This window comes from Pogona vitticeps, chromosome 1, assembly GCF_051106095.1.
Source record: "Pogona vitticeps strain Pit_001003342236 chromosome 1, PviZW2.1, whole genome shotgun sequence".
Taxonomy (NCBI): Eukaryota; Metazoa; Chordata; class Lepidosauria; order Squamata; family Agamidae; genus Pogona; species Pogona vitticeps.
The window spans coordinates 179162055-179187569 of record NC_135783.1 but is presented as its reverse complement, the minus strand read 5'-3'; the positions used below and the strand labels follow the sequence as shown (position 1 = coordinate 179187569).

Genomic DNA, 25515 nt, shown 5'->3' with positions numbered 1-25515 from the left:
TTGGAGAACATATATGCAACTGAAGTCCAACTGTTGGGAAGCATGATAGTGACCGTAAAAGAGCTTTTAAGGTAAATGATATACAGTATTTCAAGAGTGATTTTACCAGTTCTACCCCCTAGTGAGTTTCCATGGCAGAACAGGGGAATCAAACCACTTAACAGCAAACGGTTTTTATTGCAGAAGATACTTTGGTTGCCCTGTGGAACTCGCTGGCACATGATGGTGTTTGCGGCCCTAACTATATTCGAAGGCCGAAGGAACACCAACTTTGCACTTGCTCAGAGGTGTGTACTTTCCAGTGGAAGGAGGGGGGGACGGGCGACGTTTTGAAAACAGGCTGCCGGGGGGGGGGGGGCAGAACAGCCCTGCTAATCCCAGCGCACTCCTGCAAGGTCTGTGAAGCACTCTCCGCATTTCCTGCCTCACCTGCGAGGACGAACTTGGCCATGGAAAGAAGCGCTGGCTTGCTTCGCCTCTTTTCTGGGAAGAGCAACCCCACAGGGGCCGTTGCCAGGCAACCTGGCGCGCTCGGGAACGACCGGAGCCTTTTTGCCTCCTGAGGGCACCCGTAGCTCCGAGCGAGGCGCTTCCCGCCTTCTTCCGGGGCGTGCCCGTTGTTCTGCTATGGCGGCTTCCGAGTGAGCGTCTTAACCCAGAGATCGGTCAAAGCGGCATTGAACCGGGTGAGGGGCGGCGGGGCGGGGAAGGCGCGGGCTTGGAAGTCTTGGTGGCGGGCGGGCGGCGGAGAGGCTCGGGCGCGTGGGTGGTGGTTGGGTCGGTGCGCGGAGGGATCTTCAGAGACCTTGCCGTGGCTCCCTTTTCGCGCACGTGGGAATGAGCGCCTAGTTCCGTGCGCCCGGAAGCCTTTTCTCCCTCGATCCCGCTTTTTGGGGGCACGAGAGCCGCCCGTTAGCATCTCCTCCGGTGACCTCATCTCCTCAAGTTATTGATTGACTTGTCGATAAACTCAAATTGCAAGCGAGTTTCAGCGAAGGAGGAAGCAATAGCTATGAAGTGGGAAAGCCCCTATTGACTGTTAGGGTCAGCGGGGCTCTCACAGTGGAATTGAGTTGGAAAAGTATTAATACGGAGGGGTGGGGGGGAGAGAGTGAGTGTGGACCTGCCTGGCTATTGAGGTTTGCAGAACAGGCTCCTTCGAAGATGCCCCACTGTTAGCGACCAGAGAGTAGACTGTGTCTAAATGGGCGGCATATAAGTCCAATAAATACATTAGATCACTGTTATATCACAGTTACAGTTTAGATACTCCTCTAGGTTGGGAATGAGATTTTCCTTGTTAATGATTAACTGTGGCACACAAAGTCTCCTAGAACGAAGTGTTTTAGTTGTTCTGTGTTTGTACATTTGATTGTAAAGGTACAAGTTTATAATTGGTATAAAATGTAAATTTTGAATCATTTAACAGGTACCTTATAGGACCCTGTTCTGGCTGGTTCATTTGTGCACCAAGGATTTTTTTTAATGCTCCCTTTGAATATAGCAAAATGAATAAGAAACTGGATTATTTTATTTGGACTCTGAGACGGATGCAGGCATGCCTTTATTCAGGGAGTCCTGTCTTTAGAGCTGCTTCAAGAACATTTGTGTCGGGAATTAATGGACATAAGGGACCTCCACGGAGTATTTACTTGGAGCAGTTTCAGTTGTTTGCAAACCCATCCTGGCAACAGTCATCTCTTCGGTATTCTTCTGAAGATGTTCAAGCTATTAATAGAGAGAGTGTCAATTCAAATGATGAGAAAACCGCTAATTATCTGCGAGAAGCATATGTGCAGAGCCCTGAACCAATGACTATCATAGATGCCCAACCTCCTGATTTTTTGGCTGAGCCACAACAAGGAAGCAGTGAGACTGAAGGAATAGAGAACGAAAATACATCCCAGCAGTTCTTTACTGACCTTGAGATGTGTAGTTCACCCTGTGATGTCCTTGACCTTGTTTCAAAGTCTTCATTCTCTCAAAAGTATGTCAGTACCTGTTTCCGCAGAATGTGGATGCTCGTCAAAGGATTTTCTAAGAAACAGAGGATTTATGAGAAAGATCTGATGTTTGAGCACCCTAACTTTAGCCAGCTGTGCCAGACCTTAATTCAGGAAGCTAAGTTCCTGCAGCGTGAACATCTGGTGTATAGCTTCATTGCTGTTGTGAGACTGGGAATCCCAGAGGACACACTGCTGGTTCAGACCCTGGTCAGGGTATGCCAGGTAAGCCAAAGAACTCTTTAGAAAGAGGTGGTAGACCTTTGGTCAGCCAGTTGTTTTGCCCTACAGCTCCCATCAGCTCCACCCAGCATGGCCAGTGGCAATTGATCATGGAATTTACAGTTGAAAACCTCTAAAGAGCTGAATATTTCCAAACCCAGCTTTGTAGCATAGACTGAATAAAAGGTATAGTAATAGTGTGGCATGTTCTGAGTCATAATAGTGAGTAAGGATATACATGTACAGTATAATGGGCAGGAAAACGCGTGGCCTAAGTTAACAGTTTTTGAGCTAACAAAGTGTCAGAGATGGCTGATACAATATTTGAACCTCAGGATTTAGAACAAGCTAAGATAACATTTTGACTTGGGGACTGGCCCAGTGTGCAAATGGTGCAAGCCATTGCAATATCATAGGTGATGAAATCATTCAAGATCCTTTGAGGTGCCAGTTGCCTCAGGATGGGCCTTTCTGATACAATAGGGAACCTATTGAAGATGCATCTCTTGGAACATTTCCAGTTGGTCCGATAAACAGCTAGATGGCTTTATTCAACTTGTAAATAATATTCTTTGATAATACACTTTTTAGGAGACGTGGCAAGCAGTAGCATTGCAGAAGTGTTATAAAAAGCTAAAAAACTAAGCTAGAATATGCCATGTTGCTAAGCTTAAATTGGCACTAGGACTTGAAAGAAATGGTAGATCCACTTGGATCCATCAGTCTCTTGGGGCAGACCATCCTAATAGGTCCTCCACCCCTGCAGAGATTAAGAGTTCCAGTAAGTCTAAACCTTACTAAGTAGTGATCTGTCCACGAAAAAGGAACTACAGAGAGCTCCTCCACACCCAGATCATCATCCTGCCCAGCATAAAATACAAGGTCCGGAGTGTGCCCTGCTATATGTGTGGGGCCAGAAACCACTTGGGACTGACCCATCGTTGTCATGGAGGACATGAAGTCCTGAGCCGCTCCTCATAGGTTGATCTCAATGTGACATTGAAGTCCCCCAGGACTATCAGCCTAGAGGACTCCAACATCAACTCAGTCAGCTCAGGAAGGGAGAGTGTTGAGCAGTGGGGTGGAGAGTACACAGAATCCCTATTCTGTCCTGGGCACCCACCTTTAAGTATACACAATCAGAAAGCTGTGGGACAAGGTGCCTGGTGAGGGGAATGGAATCACAGTAGACAACAGTGGACCCTCTACTTAAGGAATTAATCCGTATTGGAATGGTGGCTGCAAGTCGAAAAGTCTGTAAGTCGAATCTCCATTGACCTACAATGCACTGAAAACCGATTTAATCCCATAAGCAGTGGTTTTTATTCTATTTTTATTCCATTTTGGTTTTTTTCTGGTCTGTAAGTCGATTCTCTGGCTGCAAGTCGAATCTAAATTTTGCAGCCAGAGAAGTCTGTAACTCGAAAAGTCTGTAAGTCGAGCCGTCTGTAAGTCGAGGGTCCACTGTACTGTCACTCCATCTCTCCCCCCCCCCACCCCAAGGTCTGGCCTGCACAGAGAATCCAGGTGGGCAAAATTCCCCCAGCTTCATCCAGCCAGGTCTCTGTAATACAAGCAAGGTCTGCATGCTCCTCCAGGATCTGACGTTTTCCCTTTTACTGACCTGGCATTCAGCAGCAGCATTTTTAACCCAGGGGGACTATTGCCATGGCTATCCAGTCTGTTTGAATTTGCAGACAATTTGGGGGTGACTAGGATCCTGTTCCCTCCCCTCTCCTACAATGATTCAGTGATCTCTCCCAATCTCCCTCTATCCAGCATAATGCCAATGGCAGCTCTCTGCTCCCCCTCATTGGCCTTCTTATTCAAAAGACACATCCCTCCCACCCCAGACCAACAGCAACGGGCAGGCAAATAAAAAGGAATCCCTCTAGGCAGGAATAATGGACTTCATCAGTCTCCAAGCCAAACAACCAACACCCCATCCCTTTGCTAAGAAGGCTCTGCTTATGTAGGCCCCTTCTCCCCTAGAGCCAGGTGGCCGGTGTTGACGAAGGGGTGGGAGGCAGCCAGATGTAGGGACCCAGGCCTGCAGGGTAGTAGGAGTCAGGAGCCAAACTCAAGCAGAGGAAGCTAGCAGCCGCCAACAGCAGCAACACGGTCTCTCAGCCAGTGCTCTGTGAGATGGCAGTTGAAGATGACTACTCTGCAGGCAGGAATACTGGTGTTTATTGTTCTGCACATTATCTGTCACTTCCCTACAATGTTCACAGAAGAAGCATGTTTTTTCGTGCTTCTTTTCTGGGCTTTCCCATCTCTCCTCCTCCCCTTGCAAAGAATGAAGGAAATGTTATTTCTCTATTTTTCATCTGCCATTTCTTGCCTAAGCCTTCATCTCTTCACAGCCCACTCATGTGTCTCATTTGTTTCCTGTCTAACATTAAAGTGCCAATGTTTGTTCAAAGGCAATGAGTCAGTGAGAAAGCTATATACAGTCGTGGCCAAAAATATTGGCACCCTTGCAATTCTGTCAGAAAATGCAACCCTTCTCTCAGAAAATTGTTGCAGTTGCAGATGTTTTGGTACTCAAATGTTCATTTCCTTGCTTTGCCTTGGAACAACACAAAAAAAAAAACAGAAGAAAAGTCAAATCTGATACAATTCCACACAGATGCACTGGCCAAAATTATTGGCACCCTGTCTAAATTGTAAGAAATAATTGCTCTTCAAGCATGTGATACTCCTTTAATTTGCATCTAGACACACCTGTCGCAAGTAAGAGGTGTGGACAATATAGTAATCACACTTGCAACCAGTTAAGATGGAGAAAAGTTGACTCAATCTTGTGTTGTGACAGCACTGAGAAAAGAATGAAGTGTAAAGAGTTGTCTGTGGATTGGAGAGAACAAATTGTGGAAAAACTTCGACAGTCTCAAGGCTACAAGTCCATCTCCAAAGATCTTAATGTTCTTGTGTCCACTGTGCGCAATATCAAGAGGTTTACAGCCCATGACACTATAGCTAACCTCCCTGGACGTGAACGGAAGAGCAACATTGCTGAAAAATTACAACGAAGGGTTGTTGGATTGGTGGATACAGAACCCAGATTAATTTCCAAAGAAATTCAAGCTGCTCTGCAGACACAGGGTACAACAGTGTCAGCTCGCACTATCCATCAGCATCTGAATAAAAGGGATGCTATGGTAGGAGACCCAGGAGGCCACCACTGCTGACACAAAGGCATAAAAAAAGCAAGACAGGAGTATGCCAAAACTTATGTGACAAAACCACAATCCTTCTGTGAGAATGTACTGTGGACAGATAAGACAAAAGGAGAGCTTTTTTGTCAAGGACATCATGCCACTGGTGTCCTTGACCAAAAAAGAAATGAGGCATTCAAAGAAAAGAACACAGTCCCTACAATCAAACATGGTGGAGGTTCAAAGATGTTTTGGAGTTGCTTTGCTGCTTCTGGCTCTGGATGCCTTGATTGTGTGAACGGCATCATGAAATTGATGATTACTAAAGAATTATGGGGCACAACATAGTGGTCAGTGTCAGAAAGCTGCATCTCCAGCAGAGGTCATGGGTCTTCCGGCAGGACAATGACTCAAAACACACTTCAGGAAGCCTTCAGAAATGGTTATAAACAAAGCGCTGGAGAGTTCTGAAATGGCCAGCAATGAGTCCAGATCTCAATCCCATAGAACACCTGTGGAGAGATCTCAAAAGAGCAATTGGGAGAAGGCATCCTTCAAATCTGAAGGTCCTGGAGAAGTTTGCCAAAGAAGAGTGGTTCAAAATTCCAGTAGAGAGGTGTAAGAAACTCATTCATGGTTACAGGAAATGATTGATTTCAGTTATTTTTTCCAAAGGGAGGTGCTACCAAATATTAAGAGTGCCAATAATTTTAGCCAGTGCATTTTTGGGTTTCTGTGTGGGGTTGTGTCAGATTTGACTTTTCTTGTCTTTTTTTGTGTGCGTTGTTCCAACGCAAACCAAAGAAATGAACACGTGAGTACCAAAGCATTTGCAACTGCAACAATTTTCTGAGAGAAAGGTTGCATTTTCTGACAGAATTGCAAAGGTGCCGTTATTTTTGGCCATGACTGTATATAGTTGATATAATGATTAGTAATTGTGTGCTGTCAAATCAATTCTGACTTACTTTCCAGAGTTTTCTAGTTATAGATTATCAGATATGATTTATCATTCTCTTCCTCTGGGTGCTCTCTGGGATTGTACTGCTTGCCTAGTGCTCTTGGGACACATAGCAGGGAATCAGTTTCCTGGTCTCTGGCTCTGCAGACAGGTACCCAAGTCATGGAGCTATCCAACTAGCTACAGTTGATATGACACTATATAAAATGTGGCTTAATGATTTCACATAGCATATTTATGGCACATGGTGGTAGCTATTTGTTTAGTCACTTGGTAACAATTTTTACAGTTCATAGGCAATTAGCTGTCACTCTGCAGTCCTAGAGCATTGCTAAAGTCTTCTACTAAATTTATATCTTGTGTTTTACATATAGAAAAACTCTGCATGTTGTATTTCTCTTTGGAGAAGCAGTGATAAATCTGGAATAATTACTGTATCCAGCTAAAATATATTTTAGTGTAAACCTTGAATTTCATAGGCATTGGTTGAATCATTGAGAATTATTGTAAACTTTGAATGTAATAGACCTTCGCTGAAGAATAGTAAATACATTTTATTAAGCGTTTTTTGATAATAACTCCATCTGAGATACATGATACTATTAAGACTGGAATATTTGTGTGGCCAATGATTTTCCCTTTGCATGAAAGACACCTGAAATCTGGCTGGTAAAACCTGTAACCTCTAGTGTTTTCCTGGGTTTTCTGCAGGAACGTCTGAACGAATTTAATGACAAATGTCTCTCTGTTCTTGCCAACACTCTGAAAGATATGGAAAAAACCAAGAATGTGGAAGCTCTTCGGTTTGGATTGCAGTAAGAAAAAGGGGGGAATGACTTCTTATAAGCATCATGTCTTTACCGTAGCACGCAGTTAAATGGACATTTTTCCACAAGAGGTTTTTGGACAGTAAATTACAGCAGTAGTTTAATGCAGTAGTGGAAGATACCAATTATGTTACTATGGGCGAATTTTGGTCTAATATAGTGGCAATCAGTTGAATCCAGGCTTTCATGGAAATAGTCCTATTGATGTCAGTGGATCTGCCTTCTTAGGAAGAGTGGATAAGGATCAGATTGTGAGCTTATTGTACAAGTTTTGATTTCCAGTACCAGATTTGTGGAAGTGCTGTGCATCTGAATGCTGTACTCGTAAAGCAAGAACTATGGTAACATAGTTGTGCAAGCCCTATATTTGAAACATGCTTGGAAGGAGGGAAAGATAGAGACATGAGTGCAGCAATAAGAGAAGAGCAGCCATTCTTCTTGTATTCTGAATGCTTTTCTCATTTACCTGCTCCCCTCCTTCCAGGCAGTTTAAAGTGAGAAGCTTCAAGCAGTGTGGGGATCTTTCCTAAAGTAAGCAGCTTCTGGGAATGATTACAGACTAAGCAGAGGAGAGTGGCGTACCCATGACTGTGCACAGCAACTCAAGAAAGAGGAGAAACATCCCTATGCCCAATCCAGTTCCTATTATTTATTTTTTTATTTATTTAATTTATACCCCGCCTATCTGGACTACTAGACCAAATTTATGGGTCAAAATTTAAATGGTCATCCAGATTTTCTTTATGCTGACAACTTTTGACCAAGACAGTTTTGCAGACTGGGTAAAGATTTGATTAAGTTCATGGATTTGATGAAATGTTACTGGAAAGTTTATGTGAGCATGGGTCTAACTGGTAAAACCTGTGTGCAGAGGGGAAATGAACTTGTGTATGCTTATCTAGGCATACCATTTAATGCTCATGTGTTGCATGTGACACTTCAGTGAACCACTGTTAAAATCAAATGTAGTACAGTGGTGCCTCGCTTAACGATTACCTCATTAAACGATGAATCCACTTTATGAATGGTTTTTTGCGATCACTATTGCAATGGCCCCTATGGGGAAAATTCACTTTGCGATGATCACGGGGAAGCAATCATCGCAAAGCCCCCATTTTTGCACAGCTGGTCGGCGGTTCCAAAATGGCCGCCAGGTAAACAAAATGGCCGCCCGCTGTGTTGCCTCGCTTTAGAGGCACCGAAAATGGCCGCCACAATGGAGGATTTTCGCATAAGGTTAGTTTTGGAGCCCATAGGAACGCATTGAAGGGGTTTCAATGCGTTTCTATGGGCTTTTTAAAATCGCTTAGTGACGAAATCGCTTAGCAGCAATTTTTGCTGCACGGATTAACGTCGCTAAGCGGGGCACCACTGTACTTTGTGCATCACCTAAATGTTCATGTATTTTTAATAGGGGAACAGCCTTACTTTATTTTTTCCAAGTTGATTGAATCTGTTATCTCTCTTACTAGGTTACTGGTGGAGCAGCAACTCTCCCAAACCTCAGATGTGTTCATATTGCAGAGCTATATGAAGTGTATTGGGAAGGATGGACCACTCATGCTTAAAAGAAAGCTGGAGGTAAAAAGGAATTATTTAACCATATATCCAGTTATAAGTATTTCTGCTACTACATGGCAGAACCAGAATCATCCCCTCCATGTAGTACACCACAACACATGGATCCCAAAATATATTACTTCTGGCAATGAAGAATAATGGTTCATTATTCTAAGAGCTTCAAATGTGTCATTTCCCATTAATTCTTGTAGTTGCAGTTACGCAACTGAATGTATTTATCATGTGATTTCTATGTTTCCTTGGAAATGCTTTGATAGACAGCAGTTTGCATATAGAAAGAGTGGGGGAAATGGAAAATCCATATTTAAACATATTTCTTCTTGCAAAGAAAATGTGGATTAGCTCACTGCCTTCTCAGAATCCCTGCTTCTCAATAATTCTTTGATGATAAAATAACTAGAGAAAAGAGCATGTCCTAGTCAGAGGTAGCAGATCTCACCTGCTTAAGACATTGACATTTTAGTGTAATATCTGTTTAATTTTAGAACAAGATATATGATCAGATTGATCGGTTTACTGTCGCAAATGCTCAACACATGTTCACTACACTGGCTGAAATGAATTACCACTCTCTTCCAATTCTGAGTGCTTGTAGTAAGAAAGTAATAGGTAAGTCATGAGTGAATAAATAAAACTGTTTCATTCTTCAGTCAATATGACTGTGATGGTTTTCTCTCCTGTTCTTTTTTCAAACTTGAAAAAGACCGGAGCTTAGAAGATTTGATGTGGAGCCTTTTCTAAGGGATGAAAGGAGACAAGAGAAATAGGAATAATGGGAAATTGTTATAAGAAAACTATTACAGTGGTGCCTCGCATTGTGACGTTAATTTGTTCTGCAAAAATCACTGTTGAATGAAAACGTCGCAATGTGAAATAAAAAAGCCCATAGAAATGCATTAAAACCTGATTAATGCGTTCCTATGGACTTAAAACTCACCATTCAGCGAAGATCCTCCATAGCGCGGCCATTTTCGGTGGCTGTAGAGCGAGGAATCCGTCCCAGAAAACAGCAGGCGGCCATTTTGTTTACCTGGTGGCCATTTTGAAACTCCCAATCAGCTGTTTTAAAATCGTCGCTTTGTGATGCTCGGTTCCCGAAGCAGGGAACTGATCATCGCAAAGCGAAATTCCCCCATAGGGAACATTGCAAAGCGATCATTTTTGCAATCACAAAAAGTTCGTTGCAAAGCGATTTCATCGTAAAACGGAGCGCTCGCTAAGCGAGGCACCATTGTATTTGAAACATTCCAAGCAACCACACTTGAATTGCTCCTAGCTAAATATTGACATGCTTCTACATTACAATTACGCATTCAGGAGAGGTGGTCCAAAAAGGTAAGGGTCAAGTGCAAAGATCAGTGCAGCTGGACTGTGCATGGTTCAGTGCTTTGCATTCAGAAGACCTTGGTTCAATCCCCAATATATCCAGGCAGGACAAAGGAAAAGTCTACCTGAGACCTTGGAGAGCTGCTACTGACCACTGCCATTGACAGTAATGGGTTAGGTGAGCTAATATTCCAGCTCAGTATCAGGCATCTACCTGTGTTCTTTGTTTTGTAACCACAAGGGAGTTTTAGTCTATTATTTTAGCAGCAGCATTGAAAATAAACCAATCTGGTTTGTTTGTTTGTTTGTTTGTTTGTTTGTTTTAAAGGCTGTTAAGGATTCAAAAGCAGTATGTTAAGTATGGCTTATTAAAATCGGGATCAGGTAATTAAATAAAAAGCACTAATCTTGCACAAATCCCACGTATTGTCCTTTGCCTCTCTGTTCTGCTGTGATTTAACATGGCTATATTTTTTGACAATGTTAATGCACAGATGTCTTTTAAATTAATCCTGAAGAAGTCTTAAAACAGAATAAAATTACCCCTGTTTAATTTTTATCTCCACTTTTATTAGAGAACATCCAAGGAACTCCATTTAATAAAATGCTGCAAGTTTTGATGTCTTGTAGTAAGCTCCAGTATTATGACGACGCACTTTGTTCTGCAATAGGAGATTATGCAGCATCAGTCTTATATATGTTGGACGTTAGACAGGTAAAATTTGAAATAACAATATTTGTATCTATTGGTTACAGTTCTGGTAGGAAATTAATGAAAATATGGAACTAGTGATATCATAGTTATAAATTTAAATTTCTCTTCATGTGAGTCACATATTCTGAAAGTTTGTAAAAGTAGACCCTTGAATTACACTTTTACTGTAGTTCAGCCTTGTAGTTTTCTACTCAGCCAGGTGATATACTTGCTTCTGAACATGTTTCTGTCCTCTCCCTTTCTCTAAAAACATTTCAAACCTGTGGGTTGTAAAGATTTGGATAAATGTGCTACAACAGCCCAGTGATCACTATAGTAATAGTTTTATTTCATCAGTATCTTTATTTAAAAGTATCTTTAATTTATATTAGGAATTTGGAAATTAAGGGATTGCTTTCTTATGAAACTCAGTAGTGTGAAATTGTGATGGAAAAAGATGAAATCAGAGTCAGGCCCCAAATCCACCTGCTAGCCCTATTGTGCCACAAAAATGTATCTAAATGTTGACTTGCACTATTTGAGACTAGTGACTGAATTTATCTCAGTCTGTGTTGATGTTATAAAAAAATGTTTTACTGTAACAGAAATTACAGGATTGTTCCTGTGTTCTATATCTCTTCTTTGTTCTTTCTCACGGGAATCTTTGGGATCTGAAAAGGAGTAGCACTGGGTACTTGATTAGGAAATGAAACACAGCAGATTTAATCCCATCAGAAGGAGCTGTTACCCCTGCAAATTTCCTGTAATTCTCCAGGGAAATAAAGTTAGTGCCAGTTACTCCCCTTCTCGCATTTAAAAAAAAAAGGAAAATTTTAAATGCAAGTACCATAAATCCCCCTGTACTTATTTGTCAGAAATTTGATGTGTATAATTTTCTTCCAGGTGCTTACTGTAGCTTTAATGTTCATTCAATTCTAAGGAACAGAGGCCATTGTCCTGTTCTACTGATGCAACAACCAGTGATATCTCGCAGCAGCAGATTGCCACTAAAGATCTGCTTTGACTTTGGGTTGCAACCAACTCACGCATCATGAAACAAAGCTGTGCACAACCCAAAATTGAAACAGGAACTCTTTAATTATCAGAAATTTGCTGCTACCAGTGGCATCACTCCCATTGCACTAACTTTATTTCCCTGCAGAATTACAGGAGCTGTGCAACAGGATTATGCTCATAAAAGTTATAACCAGTGTTTGTTATTTGGACTTGAATCAAATCAGGTGGGTTCCAGACAGGTTCAAGCAAAGGCTATTTTTCATATGGGTTCCAAACTAGGTTTTCTGTTTGGTGCACACTGTAGATTTCTGTTCTTGATTTCAGGTAGTCCTACTTCTTTTGGCCTTCAAGGCTTTTCCCTTTCGACCAGTGAATCTGATGGACATGTTTGCTGAGAAATTGATGTCTCATCCTGAATCCTTGAGTATGACGGATATTTTGTTTGTCCTGGAATCCTATTGTTTCCTCAACCATTTCCCCAAAGACCAAAAGGAGAAGTAAGTTCTTTACTGGAAAACATTCTGTTTTGTAGAGTTTCAAGAAAATGTAGCCATTCATATGTAGTGTTACAAGTTGCTACACATTTAACCTATGAAATTCTTTACTATTGAGGTGGACCAGCAAAGGAGTTTAACCAGTGGTTCTCAAATTAATGTTTTCACACACTATTTGAAAATTGCCCGAGATGTTGGCAAAAAAAAAAAATAGATGTTTGTTCTACAAAAGAAAGTATATACAGAATTGGAATAACTTTTTCTCCAGAGCTGACAATGGGCAGATCTCACACCATATTATGAAGAACCACCTACTGTAGGTCAGCCTGCTTGACAAGATTTCCTTGAACTGGTTAGATGTTTAGGAAGAAATTACTAGACAGATGGAGAGCCATCACATAGCCTAAACCAGAACTGTATTGCCCTGTTTGATCATCCAGCCTTCATCACAATGGACTCTGATCTTTCTCATAAGGCAAAAAATGTCCTGTGTAGGCTCTAGTACAGATATTTTCCACTGTTCTGTGGCCTTTCCGAATATGGCTTTTGGATTAGCAGCTCCCAGTTAACCATAATTGGAGAACCTCTAGTTTAAGCAAATCCTTGAATGATTGGTTTATTCTTGCCAATGGCTTTCGTAATCAAAAATAGAACCTGCACATGAAGAAGGAAGAATTTTCAGAGACAACCAGGGATGGCTTTGTATGTTTCCAGAGTGCAAACACTATTTGTTATTGCACCTATACTGTAAATATAAATACATATATCTATATAAAGCTATATCTATATACTGTAAATATAAATAGATACATCTATATAGAGAAATGACTGACTTGTTGCGAAGGCAGAAGTTGGGAGCTTGAATACCAGAGTGGTAAAATATACCCGATGGGCGGGATATAAATCAATCAAACAAACAAACAAATAAATAAATTGATTCTCCACTGTGGATCTTGTGAGTAGAGCCAGCCTGTATGGCCTTCAGCAAGCTGCACAATCCTAGGGCACCCTCACAAAAAGAGAATGAGAAACCACATCAGAGTATTTGCTACCTAGAAAACCCTGAAAAAGAGCTGCCATAAGTAAGAATTGACTTGGTGGCACATTGTTGTTGTTGTTAAATAGATATACACTGTCTATGGAAGGAGACATAGGACGTTTGAAGGTATACAAAATAAAACACCATCGCACATCATGAAAGACAGATACAGTTCAGATTACCTTAAATTCAAACGTACAGTCACTGTGCTTGTCAGGTGCACTGTGTATATTTATGTGGAGGTACACATTATTTATAGCATTGATATACAGTATGTAGGTGTATACATATCTGTATCCATAGTGATAAAAATTGAGTTATGAATGTGTGTGACAATATTTCTTCTCCCATGTTTTTTAAGGTTCCTTGAGATTCTCAATACTGTCTTAAATACATACCTCTCCACACTCCCTAATAAAAAATTACTAAGGGCTGTATTGGCATTCTGTATTGCTGGATATGTTCCCCAGGCCGCAGTTGATCGACTGCTGCAAGCTGAAATTCTCCATGATCTAATATCAGGTCAGAAACTTGTTTTTAACTCTCATTGATAGCTCAGTTCAAAGTTGAAGCTACTGTATATGTAGTACCTGTGTTTGCACACATCGTGTTTTTTGTGAGAATGCAAGTTTAATGTTGTGCAAGGCTTCCATTGATTAGTTCTGTAATAGAAAGGGCATGACATGCCCATTTTCATTTTCATTGTATTACCAAGGAGGTGTCAGCTAGATTTCTTTTAAAGGGTTCCTGTAAAGTATTAATATTCTTGTTATCAAGGCTGTTCCTATTACAGGTACGAATCTAGAACTATAGGTATATACTGGCAAAACATTCCTTTGATAATAAAGGTGTCATTTTGTTTCATTTTTTAGATGAGCGGAAAGCAGAGGTACATAAAAAGAAGTTGCATACCATCAATGTTTGTTTACAACTTGATGGAAATGCTTCTACTGAGCAAGCAGCCTTATCATCCCTGGCGCTACCACCACAACCTCCTGTTACTATTCCTGTTGTTCAGAATGTGCTGGATACACTTCTGGGAGATCCGAGTCTGTATCAACCAAATGTAGTGGTGTCTCATGGCTACTCCATAGGTATGGAATACCACGTTATTCTTACCATCTTTACAAAATAATGAATGCTGGCTTAAAAACAGGAGATGTGGGATGACTAATGTGGAGGAGAGGAGTTCTGAGGACTTGACTTGAAAAGAGCTGACCAATTGCAACATAAGATGGTGTTGGTGGAGGCTGCAAGGACAACCGCTAGGTTCTCCACAACTTGCTGTCTAGAATAACTGTTCTGAAAAGTGAACAGTCTGGTTTCTGACTCCTGCAAATGGAAAACAAAATCAAATGAGCATTTCATGCCAAGTTATTGTCATATTTTATATCTTTCAGATGGTGAGGCTTTTCCTGAGTGTGAGTCTATTTAGATCAGTGAGATTTAAGTCAGCAAAGACACAGGCTGAGTTTAAGTCACTTATTTAAATCAGGTTTCCCACTTATATTGCACTTGTTCTCTAAGTTGTGAGTGAATATAGGGATATTGTACTAGGAGAAAGACAGGCTATGCATTGAATACATAATGGGTCAATTAATCAATTGATCTTCATTGGCTTATTTTAAATATTTATACTCTGCCCTTCAGCTGAAAAGCCTTCCAGAGCAGCTGATAGAAGATTGGTATTAACATCTATAGAGGGTATTTACCATGTTTAACAGTGCAACAAAACTTTGCAACTATTTGTTGCATTGTTTCCCTTTTTATGTGTAGATGAACACCGATGAAATTATTTCATTTAGGATTCCTGTGACCAGCAGCCACGATAATTTGTGAGGAGAGTTGGGAATATGGGAATCAATTTGATGGGCAATCTTGCCTTCCATTTCTCCTTAAAGTGTTGCTCCTATCTGCTTTACTTGGCCTTGGTCCAATCAGTTGGTGGTGTTAAGGATTAATAGAAGGGTTTGTTGCTTAACTTTGTTTTAATGTGATTACATGGTCCAGAGTACAGTATATGTAAGAGAAACATAACTTAGAAATTGGGGAACAGGGAATCTGTCTTGAAAGATCACGCTTATCCGTGTGAACCCTGGAAAATTGGCTGAGAGTTGTAATTAGGGATTGGACTCTGGCAGACCTTTTGACAGCTCTCAGTCTCATAATCTGGCCGGGGGCACCAGCCAAATTGTGGGAAGGAGAGTCTTTTCCCCTCAAAGGCAAATCCCTAGTTTTAATTGTCAGTATCTGCTTGATAACAAGGAGGGGGTAACATCTGCAGCTTATCTCTTGTGAGACATCTCTTGTGAAACCAGCCTTCAGTGCCAAACTGGCTGGTTCCCTGGTAGTGTGCTAATTGGGGGATGATTTCGGCTGTGTGAAGGGAGTAGGGCAGGAGATACTCTGGTCTTCCTGAGCACTGGAGGGAATGCAAAGCCTGGTTGGTAGATCATCTGGAGGGCCTATGATGGGATATACATGGTACAGTCGTGCCCCACTTTATGATTGCCCCGCATCACGATGAAACCACATTACAACGATGTTTTTGCGATCGCAAAATGATGGTCTGAATAGGGGTTTTTCACTTTGCGATGATTGGTTCCCTGCTTCGAGAACCGATTTTTCGCAAAATGACGATTTTTGGACAGCTGATCGGCAGTTTCAAAATGGCTGCCAGGTAAATAAAATGGCTCCCTGCTGTTTTCTGGGACGGATTCCTCGCTGCACAGGCATTAAAAATGGCTGCCCTATGGAGGATCTTCACTGGATGATGAGTTTCCAGACCATTGGAACGCATTGAAGGGCTTTCAATGCATTTCAATGGGCTTTTTATTTTTGCATTACGACATTTTCATTCTACAGCGATTTCACTGGAACAAATTAACGTCGTAATGCGAGGCACCAATGAGTGGTTACAAAAGGGTCCTCTGGACCTTGGCAGTCTTCTCAGGACTGATGGAAACTGACTTCAACCAGCCCTCCTTTGTGTGTTGTTCTTTCCTTTTTGAACACTATGCATGTAAATACTCATATCTGAGAATGTGCCTGTCTTTATGGAGAAATGCTTGACAGCTTTCACTCAAGATTAACTATTGGTTAATGCCCATGTGCTTTACTGTTAAGTTTTTTATTTGTGATTACAACATTCCTCTAAAACATTAGGTATTATTTGGGACAAATATATTTAGAGACAGAAACATCCCATTTAATATATAAAAATCACTAGTATGTGGTTGTTTCAAACAATCAGTTTTTTATGCCCTCTGCTTCCCACATGGATATTTTTCAGCCTTCCATGCTCATACAAGTTCACTGTTTGGCTAGATGTAAAAATCACTTTAGTAGTTACCAGAAGGTGGTTCTTCTTCGTGGTCTCTGTGAATCCACACAATTGGGCTGTTTTGTGCCTGCATAGGACCTCTCGGAAGTTTCTAGAACTTAAAGACATGTGATTAGTGGGACGTTCCCCCGTGGAGTTCATGCTCTGCCCGCCCAAAGTCTCCTCAGGTCACACCTTTCGACGAGCAACAGCTACTTTTTTCACTAGATCAGAGCTTTGCTTCTTTCAGCCCTTCGGGTCTTCTACCCTTCATTTGACGTTCCCTCATGAGTTAATATTTCGTTTTTATTCTTCCCAAGTTTTTCTCTCTCCTTTCCTCTATGCTGTCCCCCCACCCCACCCCTTCTCACTTCTTTTATGGTTCCCCCTCCCCCAGGCTGTTTAAGTGATGTATGCTCTGCACAAATAAAATCCCACTTTCTGACAGGCACGACTGTTGCCTCTTCTGCCTCAGGAAACAACACCATACTCACTCTTGTTCAGAGTGTAAAAAACTCTACATTGATACTTCGCTTACAACGTCTTAGATCTCACGTTTGGGAAAAATCTCTTCACCCACCTGCTGTTCCAATGGAATCAGAAGCGGTTTCACCACCAGCTCCTCAACAAGATCCAACGTGCTCCATCTCGAGCCCAACAACACCAGCTCCAAGAGAAAAGGAGCATTAAAAATCTTTGAAACCGAAATCAATCTTGGCATTGAAGCCTTTATCGAGACTGCTCAGGCTCATGGCTTCCACTACAGCAGTCATTCAACATGCAAGACTCAAGATGAGGTCCCTACAATCTTGGTTCTCTTCGACCCTATGACGGAACCTCCTTTCAAATGCCTCATTGTATCGAGGGAACTTTCTCGACAACTCATCTGGTGGACTTTCCTTCTGAACCTCCTAGTCGGCTGACCGTTTGCTCCCCTTCAGCTTACAGTCCAGGTCACCACAGATGCCAGCCCTTCAGGATGGGGAGCCCACTGTCCAGGTTGAAAAATGTATGCACTGTGGTCTCAAAAAAGAAAGACTTCTTCACATCAACCTTCTAGAACTGTTGGCCATAATCAAAGCTTTTCGCACCTTTCGACCACTAATTACATGTCAGGTGGTTCAACTCACCACAAAAAAACACTACAACGCTATTCTGTGTCAACAAGCAAGGTGGCACACATTCTCTGTCCCTGCTTTATCTAGCAGTACAGCTCTGGGAATGGTGCTATACCCACCATGTTTTTCCAGTAGCAGTCCACATAGCCACGCACAACAATTTATTGGCAGACCATCTCAGCCAACTCATCACGTCGATGCACAAATGAGTTCTAGATGATACTGTCTTCACCCCGCTCTGCAGCCGTTGGTGGGATACGCCTACCGTAGACGTCTTCCCCACTCTAAGCAGGAAAGGGCACAGGGTCTCTAGGAGGCGCCTTTATGGTAGACTGGACAAGGGACCTTCTGTACCTTCTCCCTCCCATCCCACTAATCCAGCGAATTGTAATATAACTCCGCCAGTCTCACTCCAATGCAATACTCATTGCTCCCTGGTGAACCATGGTTCACCCATCTGAAGGAACTATCAACAGACCAGTTTCACCTTCCATCCATTTTACACCTGCTAACACAGGACAACGGCACTGTTCACCACCCAGACCACAAATCCCTCAACCTTACAGCATGGAGCTATCCTTGACAGAGCCAGAAAACCTTCTGCACAACTTCTTTATAATCAAAAATGGAAAACATTCTCATCCTTTGCTGCTTCCAAGAATCTTTCAACATCACCGCTTTCATTACAAACACTACTTACCTTTCTCTTACATCTTTTTCACCGTGGGCTATCCCATTGCCGCCATCGTAGCACACCAACCATCTCACTCTGACTCAGTTTGACTTTTTTCTCACCCAACGTTAAAGAACTTTCTTAAAGGCCTTTGTAACATCAGCCCACCTCAGCGCCCCCTTCTACCATAGTGTTCACTACAACTCGTTCTCAGTGCTCACTCGATCCCCTTTTGAACCTATGGCCACCATTAACTTAAAACTTCTTTCTTTAAAAACATTATTCCTAGTTGCTATTACATCAGCCAGTGAACTCTCAGCCCTCAGGTTGGACCCACTATATATACAATTCCATCCTGATAAAGTCACTCTGTATCCAGATGTTTTCTTTCTACCCAAAGTTGTGTCTGAGTTTCACATAAATCAACCATTGGTACTTTCATCATTGTTCTAATCTCCTACGACGAATCTTGAGTGCATGCTCCCCACACTTGATGTCAGACGTTTTTTGGCTTTTTACATTGACAGGAATAAATCATTTCTAGAATCACCTAGACTCTTCATATGCTTCCATGGTCCTCATAAGGGGTTATCAGTATCACCTCAAACTCTGTCTCGATGGATTGTACAGACAATATCCTTGGCCTATGAACTAGCAGGCTAAACACCTCCTGAGACCCTCAAGGCCCATTCCACCCGGGCAGCCTCTACGTCTACTGCTTCTCAATGCAGCATTGACGTTTCACACATCTGTCGTGCTGCCACGTGGTCAACTCCATCAACCTTTATCTCCCATTATCGCTTGGACATCCGAGCTAAGAATGATGCAGCCTTTGGCAGGGCTATCCTGACTTCCTTCCTGGCGTGACGACCCACCATCCGGTAAGTGAGCTTGTTACTCACCCAATTGTGTGCATTCACAGAGACCACGAAGAAGAAAGAGAGGTTACCTATCTGTAACTCTGGTTCTTTGAGTGGTCATCTGTGAATCTACCCATCCCACCCATCCTCCCCTCTGTCATGTTATCGTCTCAGTCTACTCTCTGACAGCGGCGGACTTTGGGAACTGAGGAGACTTCGGGCAGGAGGAGAATGCGCTCCACGGGGGAACATCCCACTAATCACATGCTTTAAGCTCTAGAAACTTCCAAGAGGTCCTGTGCAGGCACAGAACAACCCAATTGTGTGGATTCATAGAGGACCACTCAAAGAACCATGGTTACAGGTAGGTAACATCTCTTTTTGTCAGCTTCATTTAAAAAAAGGAAAAGAAAAAAAGAAGTGTTGTTGAAAATGCTCTATCAGTATATGATATGAAAAAATACTTTTTTCATTCTCCTCTATAGTAGCCCTGGGTTTAATATCAGTACACAGAAGCTTATTTTCTGATAGTTCTGCTCCTAAATGCTGAAGAAAAAACTGTTGCAATGTTTGTAGTTCGGATTGGCCAAGTGTCACATCCAGAACAAGTGAGTGCTGCATCCAGCACAGTCTGATTGAAATTAGAGATTAGGTAGGAGTCTTAAGAACTTTGGGACAGAATTTGGAAATTCTTAATTGCTGAAAAATCATACCTGCTGCTGATGTCTTCAACCTTCCACAGGCATAATTACACCAACAGGATTTCAGCTTTTGTGACCAAAATCTGGATCCAGCTTCCTATGAGCTGAACTTTCTTGTCCACCTTCACAATCCATGTTGTGTAAAGCATTGTTTCTAATTATATAGGAAGGGATCCACTATGAACATGGTGGGAAACCCCTTTATCTTTTTGGACTTCTTATCTTCCAGGGTCAAGCCCCGGCACTGGAAACAGAGCCCGGGTTGGTCCCTGGTACAGATTAAAGCCATGCACTTCTTTTCCATATAAACCTGATGGTATTGAGAGTTGTAGTTGCCTTTATTAGTGGGTGAAAAATGTATTAATTTTATTACTTTGGTGTAACATTTCACTGAATCACTCCAGTTTTATTTTACTGCCTCAGTATGGCACAGTCGCATTTTATCTCCTTTTGTTTTTCAGATTTTCAAATCTTAATGGATGCAGATCGGAAAACAGTGGTGCCAAACACACAGAAAGATCACTTGACAGATGATCCTAACATTAAAAGGTACCTTTTCCTGAATATAGGTTTTCTCTAATTTGCTGTTTTGGTGGACATTTTTCCAACTGCTGCTATTGAGCTGCTTAGCCTGTAAAAATATGTACAGTATATTTAATATTACTTGCAGAGGGTATTGGTCTGTGTATTTCAGAATGCTGGTCAGATTTTGTTACAAAGTCTTTTTAGCAGAGTCTGACCATTTTGGAGTGCTTTATGGCACTCTTGATCTGAATTTTGTCTTTACTTGATTGCCTATGGTGAGTAGAATCTCCTAAAATTCTTCTATACACTGGGATACTCATTAATTCAAAGCCATTAAGCTGCAGCAAAGGGACTGTTCTGGATACATATGCCTGGTCTCATGTAGCCTTCTCATCATTTTGTAGTATTGGCCCTGCTGATTTAAATTACATGAAGATAATAACTGTGTATGTTCTGTGATTAGCTGAATATAAACAGGAAAACTATATGCCCTCAAAACTTCCTCCAGAGGGCTGGTGAGAGCCCTGGAGTAGGTTTTTAGATGGCATTGTGGCGAGAACGAGAAGAAAGTTGTTTGATCTCCTGCATCTAAATTCAGTTCTAAGTCCTGGTCCATGCATTTTTTTAACAAAGTGCACTGTCAGGTGTCGGTGCACGAGGGACTCTCTTTTTCCATATGTAAAGTATTCTTTTGGTGCTCCATCCTTTAGGGGTGGAAGCTGCTAAGAGCGCCTTTTGAGGAAGGCTGGCAGCAGCACTTTGCTTATGGAGTTCTTCTAGGGAGGAGTCCTGTCTGATGCCCACTTTTGTCATTTGAACACAAGGTGCAGGTTTCCTTTTACCAGGCTTTAAAAAAATAGATTATTGATTTTATCTGCTGGTAGTAGTGCATTTTTCTTCATATTGCTTCAATTGGCCTTAAAAATATATTGGTAGCTCTCTTAAAAGTGCTTGCATTTAAGGGCAGGATGCAATCTTTTGAGTAAACAAAGATTTTTGCTCAGGGCAAGACAAAGTTGATTGATCTGTGCATTATCAAAGAAGAAAGACGCTGTGGAATTTTCTTTCTTGCATGTTTTGGTTAGAAACCAAAAAACAAAGACATTTTAAAATGTGTGTGTCATTAAGTTATACAGTACACTGGATTGGATATAACTGGTTCCTTGTAGGATTACCATGGCAAGCATATACTCGAACAAATCCAAGTTAGACAGGGATCAAAACTCCTGTACGTTCGCAGTTGCAAAGACGATACAGTAGTTTTCCAGATGGCTGAGGATGCGGTGGGGCTACTTCTTCTTGCTGTTTCCATTTCCTCCTCATTTTCCCCTACCTAATATGGGAATACAGTGGTGCCTCGCAAAACGAATGCCTCGCGGGATGAAAACCCCGCAAGACAACTGTTTTTTGCGATCGCTATGGTGCCTCGCAAGACGGTTTCTTCTATGGCCGTGCTTTGCAAGATGGGTGTCCCCCCCCCCGAGACCGATGCCTCGCAAGACGAAAAAAATTAATTCGTCTTGCAAGGTTCCCCTAGGGAACCTCGCAAGATGATTTTTTTCGCAAGACAGCACTTCTTGTGGAACAAATTATATTCGTCTTGCGAGGCACCACTGTATATGAGCCCTTGACTCCTAACATCCTGTTCAGAAGGACTTGGATGTACCTGTACTCAAGAATAATAAAGTACCTTTTTTTCAGTGAAGCACTTTGTAAAAGTGATTTGCGAATGGAACACTTATATATATGGGAAGGGAGGCAAGTAACAAAGTACAGCATTGGCACTTTAACCTCTACTTAGGAAGAATTGTGCATTTTGTCTTCAAAAGAGCAAACAAATGATCTTCAGCATTATTATCCTTACTTCAATAAACAGATTAACTGCAACACATATCTCATTGGTGCAGTATGCATTGCTACGGTAGTAGACGTCATTGCTATTGCTCGTTACAGGATAGCTCTGCTGTGCCCCCATGTGAATGCTTTCTGCACGGGCTCCACTCATCCACTCGGCTTCCTGGCAATGAAGATGAGGCACCTACGCCTTCTAGGATATCAGGTGATCCTGGTAAGTGAAAATAAAATGGGATTGAGGTATTACAACATCCTGTGACACAAGCGGAAAATGGAACACATTCAATAATCATAACAAGACTTGGGTGTCTTGTAAATAAGGGGATGTTAAGATATACATTGATAACAGTGTAATAATAGACATAATAATAATGATACATGCAATAACAACAATCCAGCAAAAGATTGTAATCAGAATCTGGTACAAGAGCTAGTTTTTAAAACTTGACTTCATATATTCCAGGGCTTTGCACAAATTATAAAGAGGCAAAGTTCATATTACTTTAGAATATGGTTTGAATGTACTCATCCTGGGAAACATATTTTAGTGTGGTTGTTAACTGCAACAACAACAAAATGAAGCCTTAGCTAACAAATGCATTGTGTTGTGTGATTTTGTGGACTGCAGCTCATTTCAGCAGAATTGTGGAGTGTTGTTTTCAGTAGCTGGGTATATACATGAGTAGAAAGGGTTGGGGGAAGTAATCATTGATATCAGAAGCAGATGAAATAGAGACAAATACAGACTGATACTTGTGTTATTGTAAAGTATGAGGTGTTAAATTGCACCAGATTGTTATTTTGTGTAAAATAAATATAGTGGCTCTTTTCAGTGGTATTGACAATGACACAAATGTCCCAGCATTAGTAAGGAAATAAACATGCAGGGTGTGATAAAGACCATTGTAACAGCCTCCTTATACCTCACAAAGGGGCCGTTACGTCACACTCAGTCACTCTTCGTTTCCACTGCCACCAACTATTCCCTCAAATAAAGCTTCAGGCCAAAGTATGATTTCAAAATAAAAACTTAGGTTTATTGTATACAAACAAAAGGAATGGTAAATCCCTTGAATATAAATAATACTTTAATCACTATAATAATATAACAATCACACACACACTCTCACAGACCCTCACTATGTAGCACAGTTCTTATCTCTCAGTATCTCCAAGCCCTAACCGTCCCTAACTCCCTATCTCAACCCTATCTCAAAGCCCTATCTGGCCCTATCTGAATCTCTCACACCATTCACTCCCCTTATAAACAACAGCTCCACCCCTTATGTTCCACCCTCCGTCACGCCATTGGTAGATGACACACAGCTTCAGCAGTGACGGGCAGGTGATGTCATAGCTGTATGTAACAACCATTATCTTGATTCAGGCCACAGCTGATAAGACCCGGTTTGACTTGACAATTTCACACTGAAGTCTCCCTTTGAGTCTGTTTGTTTAGAGGAGGGGTGAACAACCTTTAGGTGTAGGGCAGTGTCCAATGTTCCACTAGATTAAATGTTGCCTTACTGATGACAGATGTGTTCATTTACAGGTCTTTTCTAATTAGGTTGAACTTTGACATTTTTTTTCTTTTTCTTTTCTTTTCCTATTCAGGTTTATTACCCTGCGTTCCAAAAAATGAAGCCAAATGAGGCACTTGAGTTTTTGAAGGAAAAAATATTTTCAGAAGAAGGAAGTTCTGAGTTGAAGATCCAAAGTGACTGTTAAATCTAGGCTGCATTCTCTTTGCCAGCTTCTCTGTAGCAATTTGTAGACTGCTATGACCATATGTGTGACTCTCCTTGCCACCTAGCTGAGGCCACCCACAGGGATGTCTCCCCCATAATTACCCTCCCACAAGGAGGAATTGGGGGGTAACTGTGAGGGAGAGGCCTTCTTTCCCCCATGTTTTCAGTGCATGGGCATTTATTGTCTCCCCCCCACACACACACACAACTCATCTGGGATTCTTACAGTTATACATGTTTTCAAAAGAAACAGGGCTCTTCCTCCACAGTTCATGTTTGTATAACCATCATGGGTGGCCAATTCTGTGGCAGCTTTCCTGCATGTATACGTTTGAAAGCAGAGGGCTGGCACTCTGTGGTCTTTCAGATATTGCTGTATTGAAGTTGTATCTGAAGGGCCATAAGTTGCCTACTCTGCTTTCAGGTGTAATAATGGTGGAGGGAGAGAAAAGAACACTGGAAATAGCCCTCAGCATGATACTAAACTAAATTGACCCACTGTTGTTTTATTACGAGTATATTTGCTGAATTCTACACGGAATTGAATGTACTTATCCTATTGTGGTATATTAAGTCATCTTTACTAGTACCTTTTGTGAAATTTGGATGAGAAGAGGGTATATGTATAGATAAATAAACAAACAAACATATGAATGCAAATAGAAACTGTTTCATTTTGTCATAGAAAAAATTGGATCAAAGCTCTGACCGACACATATTCTGCCCTCTCAAAAACCACCATTGAATTTCCCCTTGTAATAACATTTCCCTGAAAATAAGACCTAACCTGAAAATAAGACCTAGTATGATTTTTCAGGATGCTCATAATATAAGCCCTAACCCCAAAATAAGCTCCAGTTCAGTGAAACGCCACCATCCACATTGTGCAGCAACCAGAAGATGACATTGACTGTATTTGAATAAATGAAGATGGTTGTACATGAAAAAACAAAACATCTCCTGAAAATAAGCTCTAATATATTTTTGGAGCAAAAATTTAAAATTGCAATAAAAGCCGGCGAACCGTATTTTTCCATGTACAGTTACGCCTCGACTTTACAAACTTAATTGGTTCCAGAACTCCGGTCATAACTCGAAATGGTCGTAAATTGAAGCACCATTTCCCATAGGAATGCATTGAAATGCAATTGATCCGTTCCGGCTGAAGAAAAAAAATCACTGCAAGATCCATCAGAAATGCAAAAAAAAGCAAAGCAGAAAGCAAGCAAAGCGTGCAAGACCCATTGGAAATGCAAAAAAAAAAAAAAAGCAGAAAGCAGCATGCAAGACCCATCGGAAATGGGGGGGGGGACCCAAAAAGCAAACAAACCCCCCACGACCCATTGGAAATGGAGAGCAAAAACTCCAAAAAGCAACCAAACCCCCAAG

At 41.5% G+C, this 25515-nt stretch overlaps 2 protein-coding genes across 9 annotated transcripts in view; one reads left to right on the top strand and one right to left on the bottom strand.

Moving 5' to 3' along the window:
* The window catches only part of MDH1B (malate dehydrogenase 1B), a 28719-nt gene extending 28097 nt beyond the window's left edge, over nucleotides 1-622 (bottom strand). For 4 of the 8 annotated variants that reach the window (XM_072978272.2, XM_072978275.2, XM_072978286.2 and 1 more), the window contains exon 1: nucleotides 430-584. In XM_072978272.2, the coding sequence (XP_072834373.2) occupies nucleotides 430-451 (22 nt within the window). In that variant the 5' untranslated portion in view covers nucleotides 452-584. Of the gene's footprint in view, nucleotides 1-429 lie in introns of all 8 variants that reach the window. The other 4 variants (XM_072978301.2, XM_078379535.1, XM_078379533.1 and 1 more) reach the window with 4 other exon arrangements.
* FASTKD2 (FAST kinase domains 2) lies at nucleotides 572-24786 on the top strand. The gene is made up of 12 exons (XM_020780732.3): nucleotides 572-686; nucleotides 1430-2228; nucleotides 7059-7162; nucleotides 8647-8755; nucleotides 9241-9364; nucleotides 10657-10796; nucleotides 12117-12289; nucleotides 13687-13847; nucleotides 14198-14419; nucleotides 20461-20548; nucleotides 22478-22592; nucleotides 23993-24786. Exons 2-12 carry the CDS (start codon nucleotides 1509-1511, stop codon nucleotides 24104-24106), a joined length of 2070 nt encoding a protein of 689 aa, XP_020636391.3. The 5' UTR covers nucleotides 572-686; nucleotides 1430-1508; the 3' UTR covers nucleotides 24107-24786.
* The last annotated feature ends 729 nt before the right edge of the window (nucleotides 24787-25515 follow it).